The sequence below is a fragment of the Etheostoma cragini genome, chromosome 3 (assembly GCF_013103735.1).
Source record: "Etheostoma cragini isolate CJK2018 chromosome 3, CSU_Ecrag_1.0, whole genome shotgun sequence".
NCBI lineage: Eukaryota > Metazoa > Chordata > Actinopteri > Perciformes > Percidae > Etheostoma > Etheostoma cragini.
In genome coordinates, this window is record NC_048409.1 from 10,098,853 (window position 1) to 10,108,930 (window position 10,078).

A 10,078-nucleotide genomic window follows, 5' to 3' on the forward strand; every position below is an offset into this window, starting at 1 on the left:
GAAACGCTTTTAGCAGGCATTTGACTGGGTAGGAAACAACCTTGTTTCACGGTTTGGGGGACTTGGTATCCTACAAAAGTAGCTGTTGGAAAATATGTTCTAGCAATGCTAGGTGGCGCAGCTATGGCAGGCGTATTGCTCAGGACCTAATGAAGCGCAATGTCAAGTGTAAAGTTATTTGGGTTAGCAGTTCTCGAAAAAGCTGCAATAAAAAAAAAAAAGTCAGGACACATTCCGGTATACTTTTAAGGGGTACTGCACTAGTTATGTACAAGGTAATAGTAGCACTAGCATTTAGTTAAAAGTTTTTCCCATGACATGCTTCTTGGTATTTTTCTCTGGCTTGATCAATATTACGTAACATTTAGGTGCAAAAATGCTAATTAATAAGCCGAATGCCGAAGACAAAATTGCAAATATTTCCACAGCTACAGTGAACTTCCCAGGAGAGCTCAAGTACGCTGGGATAAAGGTGATCCAGACAGTACAGAATATTAGCATGCTGAAAGTGATACATTTGGCTTCATTAAAGTTATCAGGTAACTTTCTTGCTAGAAATGCCAGGACCAAACACAGTATTGCAAGGATCCCTATGTACCCCAGCACTGCATAGAAAGCCGCCTCAGAGCCTGTGTTGCATTCTAAAACAATCTTCTTATTGCTGTATCTGAAAACCATGTCTGGGAAAGGCGGGCTTAATTTAAGCCACAACACACATGTTATCATCTGAATAAAAGTGCAGGAGCAAACTATCATCCTTTGCTGTGCCGGACCAAACTTTCCTACAAATTTGTTGCCAGGAAATGTGGCTTTGAAAGCTGTAACAACAACAATTGTTTTTCCCAAGACACATGATATACAAAGTGCAAATGTCACTCCGAAAGCTGTGTGGCGCAGCATGCATGTCCAGACTGTGGGTCTGCCGATGAAAGTGAGTGGACAGAGAAAACACAAAAAAAGAGAAAACAACAGGAAACGACTCAGCTCGCAGTTGCTTGCTTTTATCAAAGGAGTCTTTCTGTAGTGGATAAAGACCATCATCATGGCCAGTGACAGGGAGGCACCAAACAGGGATACAACTGTGATAGCTATTCCCATCGGCTCGTTATATGTCAGAAACTCAATTGCTTTAGGAATGCATTCATCTTTCTTCTCATTGGACCAGTATTCATGTGGACATGGTGTGCAGTCGGTTGCACCTGTTGAACATGATCAGAACTAATCAATTCTTTGTCTGGATGTTAAATTTGCAGAAAATAATTATAAACTTAAGTAAAAAATACAATTAAAAATAGACAATTCAATATGGTGCAGTAACGGTAATATTTTTAACATAAAATATATGCAAATAATAAATACTTGGACTGTAAATGGACAGTTCTTATATAGCGCTTTTCTACACTTTTACATAGTACAAGAACCATTCACCATTCACACACATTCATACACTGTGGCCGAGGATGCCGTGCAAGGTCCCACCTGCTCATCAGGTAAACACTCACACACATCGATGGCGCAGAATCGAGGTTATCTCAACCTTCCAATTGGCAGGCGACCGCTCTACCACTGAGCCACAGCTGCCCCCTACATGCTATGATATTGGATTTTGTATGGTTGGGTATTATATTCTATGCTTTCATACCTGTTGAGTTTGCTATAGTTCCATCAGCACATTGGATACAGTCAAAACAGCAGTTGGGTTTTCCTTTCATTTGAGCTTGTCTAGTTCCTACTGGACAAACATTAGAGCACACCGACTTTGGAACCTGAGGAAACAAAAAAAACAAAAACATTTAACAATAGTGCAGTTATATTAGATTAATCTTATTTGTGTCCAAATGAGTCTTTACAAATACCGTTTTCCCTGTCCTCCACACAATGTCTTCTTCCTGGATGCTGACCTTATAATCACCATTAGCAGTTGATACAAAATTACCCAGTGTAACATGTTGCACCTGCCCATCTATCAACTGCCAGTTGATAATATCATAAGAAGCAGGAAAGTCACCATTGACATCAAAAAATACATCATCACCAAACTGATTCCTAAAATGCACCTTTTGTAGCTGATCAGTGACCTGAGAAAAGGAACAGATTAATTATTAGACATTTCTACGTGTTCATATTGACAAACTAATTTATACAGATACATTCATTGCTAATTTGCAGGAGATATTGTAAATTTTACTTTTTGTTTCTCACCTCTTTGGGCTGAATTTGTGATATATTCAAACATGGCCTCGTATTTGTTTCTCCAACTGGCTGACAAAATACCAGGTGATGCAGGGCATGTGCAATGGCATAAACTGCTTTATACACATTGTAGGCCACTCTGAGCTGTGTTACATTGAAGAACACATTCTGGGAATTCATTAATGTCTCATTGCCTTTGCATATTTTATGAGATGCCTCAGTACCTGTGTGTTCCCCAGGTAAAACAGCTTGACAGCCAACCATAATCTCCCAGAAGTCCCTCACAAAGGCTGCACTTGGATCAGTATAAGGGTTAATGCCTGTAAGAAATGTTTGTAGATTTGGAATAGCCATCTTTTGCACTACAAATCCTAGGGTTCCACCAAAAGCTTGGTAGATTTCAGGTGTGGAGGGTCGAGTTGCTGTTATCCAGGCCTCGCTTGCAATCCACTGAATTCCTGTAATGTTCTGTTTCACAACCTCCTTCATCAAAGGGTAAAAGTCACCCTCTGGAACAAAAGCAAGAATGACTTTGACAGTCGACTGCTTGATCATTTCCACAACATGCTGAATTTTATCCATAGTGTATGTACGTAGAATTGAACCCACAAATGCAATGCAAACCCCCAGCTTTTTAACCTCCTAAGTAAAAGCCAGGATACCACTTCGCCCATAATCATTGTCTGACTGTATGGCCCCAATCCACTGCCAGCCAAAATGTTTGACCAGTGCTGCCAAAGCTTTTGCCTGGAAGTAGTCACTTGGGATTGTCCGAAAAAATGTAGGGTATTTAGCTCTGTCACTTAGGCAGACACATGTTGAGAAGTAACTTACCTATAAAAATAACATCAAAAATGTCACAAAAACTAAAAAAGCATTTAATATCACACAACTCTAATTAAAAATAAACCTATCATTTAATCTCTTACCATTGGCAGACCAAATGGTCCAAGAGTTCCAGCCACAGCTATAGACTGAGAGGATCCTGACTCTGCTATGAGGGCAGATAAAGCTGGATGACAATTCAGTTCATTTTTCTCTGTTCCACTAGCCAGTGTTATTGCAGCACGTATAGTATTTGTAGGAGATGCACAAGAGTTAAGGATCCTATAGCCAAGAGATATATTTGAGAGGAGAGCAGGATCTTTGTTGATTTCTTCAATTGCAAATATCATCATTTGGGTCCATCGAAAAGCTCTCAGGTCAAATCTAAAAAGGTATCGGTGATTGAAACAGGTTGTAAATTACAGTGCTGCTGCTGTCCATGTACATACATTGGCATGTGTATAAAACAGGATCAAATGGTCACGTACGAAGTAAGACAAATGTGTTAAATCTTACCCTTCACACTTCACTCCAAGTGGCTTGCTCTTGAATGTAGAAGTGCTACTTAGTAACTCTTTGTTGAAAACGGGAAAAATCCCCCCAATCATGATGTCTCCCCGCTTGTACAAACTTGGCATGTCAAACCTACTGAACAATTCACAGCCAGAAGCTCCATTCAGGTAAAGGACAGACAGTGTTTGGATAATAGCTCTCTGCAGCTCATGCATGTTTGCTTGGCATCATTTGATAGAGGTGTGGACACAGCTCTTATAACAACTGTGCCGGATGCAGGTAGACCTCCACACTTCATAAAAGGTTGATTGATTTCCCACAGAGCACAGCAACATTTGTACAACAGGTTTTCAAAAAACACAATATGCACACCATCTAGCATACAAGCACACACAATATCGGACCCCCACAAAATGTACTTTTGGGTGAACACACAGACACATTATACAGTAGTCAAATGTCCAGCAATCTTCTCAGTTTAAATCAGTGTTGGGCCTTGAAAGCTTTGTGAAATGCATCATTGCAAATAGGTACTGCTTAAAGCACTGCACAAGTTGTAAAAAATGACTTGGTACAACGGAGTGCATTTTGTTTTTTACTTTGTTAGAGATTTATTATGGTGGACGCCCAAATGCACATGGAACCCGATTAAAATGTATTCATAAATACAATATATACAAGTTTGAATAAATAATTTCATAGTTTAATAAGGTTAGAAAGTTAAGATTCATGACCAGCAATGTTGTTGATGATGATTTGCTCAATGAGAGAAATGCATATTGGGTAATGTTCATGTCATATGAATACAGCGTTTAAAATGTTAAAAATGTGTTGTGTAATAAATAATACATGTGAAATGCCTGTAAAAATAGGAAGAAAGAGTTACACAAAGGTTTTGTGAGTTTATTTCATATACACCTGCATGGTGAAGCTGCCATTTTGCTAAAGGCTACAACTTACCCGAGCTACATTCAGGCCTGCATCATTTGAACATTTAAAGGGTATTTCCAGTTGGGCTAGGCAAATGCCGGCTGTTTTATTTTCTTGGGCCTTTATGTTTTTTAAATATGAATTTGAATGCATTTCTAATTTGAGAAGTAAATTTTACACAATACATTTAATTTCTAATCTACTTTTCCCTAATAAATATTTTACATTGTTTTATTCATGAAACAGCTGTGGTTTCTAAGTATTTTATTGTTCAATATTGGAAGTGCTTAAAGGATAAGAGTAATTTCAAGACATTTCATTTCATGTTAAAGTGCTCTTTCTCTATATATTTGCGTACAAAAATAAACACATGGACACTAAAAGATGACAATATCAAGATTCACAATGCATTAATTAAAAAATCAATGTGCTCTCCTGTTTCCTCACGGTGATGCTGATCAGTTTTCTTTAATTTTACGTGTTTTTTTGTCATGTGAAACCTTTTTAAGTGACAATAATATTTCTAATATGTACCCTGAAAAACAGGTCTCAGTTACTTCCAGTAGAGGTGATGCCCACTCCTTACCTCCTAAGTACACACGCCCGGTACAGTGAAACTGCGAATGGCTCATTAAATCAGTTAAAATTTATTAAAAACCCAGCCGTTTATTTTCAGATGTTGGCTCACAACATTTTAATCTTTTTTTTGTGTCTAAAATCCATCTGGTGGTTTTAAGGTTCTCTACCCCTTTATAAGAAATATTTGTATAGCGATGGAGTCGAATGGCCAAAGACTTTGTACATTTTATTGAGCTGTACAACAAATCTTATTTGCATATCTGCCAACATGTCTCTCCTAATTACGCTGGCAGCACAAGACCAAACAAGCTTCTGGCCTTGCCATCAGGTGCAATTAGGATCTTATGTAAGGACACAAATGAATGAGTTCATTTGCACAGAAAAGTTAAAAGCTATTCCTATAATGAATAAATCAACCCGCATTTGATTAACATTCCCTTGATTGCACAACACAAAAACATAATTTAAGAAATTAATTGAAGACAAAGATTAAGTTTTTGCAATTATACACTCTCGTTGACACACAGCCATCCCTACATTTCAGATATGTACATGTGAATCTTCCAAACTGGTAGCTGTTTTCCAACATCTCTTGCCATGATTGTATTAAATCATCTTTGCAGTCACAAGAAGCTCTTGAAATCTGATTAAACGCTTGTTTTTTACAAAAACACATGCACTAAGACTTATCATTACAAAGTGTCACACTTTCATGGCTATGATGAGCTGATACGGAGATATCCCCCTATGGCATGTATTAATTGCACTAAGAACTACAACCTTAAGCCTATAAGCAAGAAAGACACAATGCCTTGTGAGGTAACACTATTGGAAGACACCACAGTAAAACTCGTTGTGTGACATACATAATGAAAACAGAATAAATTTCCACATTTATTTTTAATCTTTTTTTAAATTGTTTTATCTTAAAGTCATTGAAGTGCAAAACATTTTTTTGTGATCAAATTTATTCAATTTTATATATTTAGGGAACAAAAAAATCACAAACTATATGAAGTGCAGCACGTCATCAATCAACTTGTACATTGTCTTTTCAAATGATTTTTATTTATTATATTAAAGAGATATATAGTTTGCTGATTTTAGTCCAGCTCTGTGTCTTGGCAGTGTGGGACGTGTGCTTAGAGTAACTGTGTGTGTGTCATTCCTCAATGGCGTTAGTACATCCAGTGCATTTCAGCAGACCTCCGGTACACAATGTATATACAGGTGAGTTTTCATTTCTCCATGCACTCACAAGACACAAAGTAATTTCTTTCCTGTAGTTAGAAATGTATTTAGTTGGCGCTAGAACATGGAGTAGTGGTGCACTTTAGCCTCTTTTGGCTGAAACAAAGTGTTCCCTTTCTAAAAAAAAAAAAAAAACACTAAACGTTTTATTTTCAACAGGACAAACTTTTTTTCCCCACCTGTTTCATAGATAAGAAGCAATAAGAATATTTTTCACCTGTAAGTCATATATTCAGGAGATCATTTTTATCACTTGCTAAGTGGGCTAAAACAATTTTATTAAATACATTTTAGGAATGCTTACATGTAAATGCAAATTTTTAGTGTCTAATTTGTTCTTACTATGATATATGATTTTATTATTACTTTTGAATAGAGACATCTAACAGAGGCTTATTACATTGAACTGCTGAGGATAATAATGAGAGTGGTACACTTATTTTGTCCATTATATTTTCATTGTTCCTTTGTTGTACATTACATGTTAAATTTTTAGATTCAGAGTTTTCACATCATATTCCAATTTAGATACAGTATGGCAGGTCAAACGACATATATTTTTAAATGAACCTGTTGATCTTAATAACCAGTACACATTTTGTTGGTACTGCTGGATTCTGGAGACTAGTTACTAGTTGCACACGTAAGAGGACACGCAAAATTTTTAATCTAGTGAGGATTGATTGTAGCAAACTGGAAAGTGAGACAAACACACGGTACAAAGTAGCCAGTAGCCCTATCTGTCCTAAAACAGCCATCAACAAAAGTGTTGATCCTAGACTGCCTTCAATAAGTATGTCTTCAAACCTGTGTTTTGAGTTCTTATTTGAAAAAGGAGGACTATAGGTCAACCAGATAAACAACACAGTGACAGGCAGAGCCCTAAATTGCTGCTGTGTGGGAAAAAACAAGTTCATGACAGTATGAGCAACCCTGCATGCTATACACATGTGTACAGTTCTCCCCAGAGCTCTTGATTGGCAGATGATGAAAGAGATCCTGACAGCTACCCGGGACCACTCAGAGGGCTGATGGACAGCAACAGATGGAGAAAAACAGTGCCAGGTAATGGTAAAAAGCATCCCTATTGTGGAGTTACTGCCATGAGCAAGATAGATTCTATATGGTGATATTTTTATTCTTGTCATGTAGATCCCCAGCAGTACCAACGGTGCCAGAAAAGATCTTGCAACCCATCTGTTGTCTGAAAGCCGCACACCCTCTACCTTGCCTCTATGAACAGTAAATTTGATGCCATCTGAGGAAACAAAAGTGTTAAATTAATACACATTTGAAAGGAATTAACAGCAGGCTTTTGTGCAATGAAATGAATAACTATGATTGTTTGTTTTTTAATATACCTGCTTGTGTCAGAAATGCTTCAATTGGACATTGTGGTGCAGATACTTTTGAATGCATCTGTTAACAAGATAATACAGTTAGTAACTGCACAACCCTGACACATTCATTGAAACACAGTTAGGCAATATGACAATTTAGTGATATGACAAGCTGTGTGTGGCTGCTCATCTGTTCTGACTCTGCAGGAGCTCGTCAGAGTAATCTGGAACATCCGAGTGTGCCCAGGTTATTTAAGCCTGGCTGCAGTGCACCTCCCTGGTCTTGTCTCTGTGCCGGTGGCTGGTTGCTGCTGTTCCTGTGCTCTCTGGCTTTGTTGAGTTCCCTTTTGGTTTGTGTATGGTAAACGTAAACATGTAAAAACGTAAATGGTCTGCTTGAACTTTTCCCTCATGCACGCACACAAACATCTTCACTCATGCACACACCACTTGACTGATTCCACTGATTTCTACATCAAGTTCTGTAGTTAATTTGACCTAAATGGATTTGATTCAATGCAGTGCATTTTTCAAATAGCCTGGGCGAGCTCCTGCAAAAACAGCCAGACACAGCATGGTCATATTGGATTATATAACACATTATTTGGACCACTGCATATAAATCCACGGAATTAGCCCCAAAAAATACATGTCTTTATCCGATGCTATGGACAGTTTCTCCTTTTAATTTGCAATATATTGCTACATCACAATATTAGATCACAACACAGTTATATGTGCTGTAATAGAAGACTTTATCCCGAATGCCTACACATGTAAACCTCAATAACAGCAGCAGCCATTTCTGACCATAAAATGCATTACCTGTTTTTATAAGCTAAATTATAACTATTAACTGGCTGGCGAGGATGAAATACTACTGCTTTTAAGTTTACTGTAATATGTTTAAATGTGGGATGAGATGTTGCTGTAAAACACACTACTCTAGAGACACTGAGGCATAAGGAAAGGTCTACACAGAAATACTAGGGTACTAGTAGGTGTACATGCAAACCTGCACATAGCAGAACCTGTCACATGCTGTCTTTGATTCTTCTGAGGACATCAGGCTCAATTGGTTGTCAGTCTGGATAAAGATGAGGAATTCTGGAAATGCAAGTCCAAGTTCTCTTCTTCTGTGCAAAACGCTTTGAAGGGTTTTGACCCTAAGGTTGCATGCCTTACATTTGCAGATACAATCAAATGTCTCCCAGTAGTCCACTTGAACAAGGCTTATGACGTGGGAGCAGTAAACCACAAACGTTAGTAGAACAGATGAAGGACAGATACTTTGGTAATTCAAACGTGTACTTTGATTATTAGTCTGCATCTGTATGAAGAAGAAAAAAATAACATTAGTAAATTTCATGATAAATTGGTGTGAACAGAAATATACATATATATATATATATTTTTTTTTTAAAGATTATTTTTTGGGGCATTTTAGGCCTTCAATGGACAGGACAGTTGAAGTTATGAAAGGGGAGAGAGAGGGGGAGTGACATGCAGCAAAGGGCCGCAGGCTGGATTCGAACCCGGGTCAGCCGCGTCGAGGAGTAAACCTCTATATATGGGCACCCGCTCTACCAACTGAGCTATCTGGATGCCCTGAACAGAAACATTTTTCTACACCCGAGACAGGCAATAATGTCATTAAAAAATCTGATTTAATTTTACAACAATTGATGACTGCTGTGACTCTGGCACTCACCATTATTGTAAATAGCAGACAGCTGGTCTTAGACAGGAAATAAACCAAAATCTGCTGACATGTACACTTGCAGACATGCTTGTCGTGCATAACAGATCTTTCTGCTCTTTGCAACAAGTTCACACAGCCATTAAAGACCAAGCGGTTCAAAGTCACAGCAGGGAAGAGGGTACAGTCTTTTTTTATTCTGGCCTGTGGGAAAATCTTGTCTGAGGCAACACTCATGTCACGAGATCTGTACAGGTCAGAAAAGAACAAACAAATCAATTCATGATCACAATATGTAACAAAGTATTGCATATTTAATAATCCTTAACTACAGTCATACACTGCATTATTAACCCATCTGCTCACCATTTGTCATTTGAAAAGCCAAATAAATTGTAAAAACAACCTCTTAAAATTTAACAGTGCAAAACAGAAAGCATAATGACCCAAGTGTAATATTGTCACTTTGCATTTAATCACAGTAAAATGAGAAATTGTCTAATTGTCCTTTTTCTCAACATGGTGATTAGGCTAGTTTTAAAATAAGCTGGTTCCCGCTGAGGAAATCATTAAACCACAAGCTTATTGCTGATGAATATGTGGGAACCACACTGGCACATCCAGGTACTTAACAAAACAAGGAGCAACAAAAGGCCACCATTATTCAGACGGGTTCCCCACTGAAAAAATCATTACATTACAAGCTAATTGCAAATGAATCAGTGGCAAATCAAAAAGCATGTTAATG

The 10,078-nt window shown here is 37.8% G+C and overlaps 1 protein-coding gene across 1 annotated transcript; it reads right to left on the reverse strand.

Moving 5' to 3' along the window:
- Nucleotides 1-294: 294 nt before the first annotated feature.
- On the reverse strand, nt 295-3,626 carry LOC117942132 (extracellular calcium-sensing receptor). Its single transcript, XM_034867458.1, is given in 6 exon segments — nt 295-1,199; nt 1,643-1,757; nt 1,956-2,078; nt 2,455-3,027; nt 3,123-3,402; nt 3,535-3,626. Coding segments are annotated over 6 exon segments (2,088 nt in total).
- Nucleotides 3,627-10,078: the final 6,452 nt, after the last annotated feature.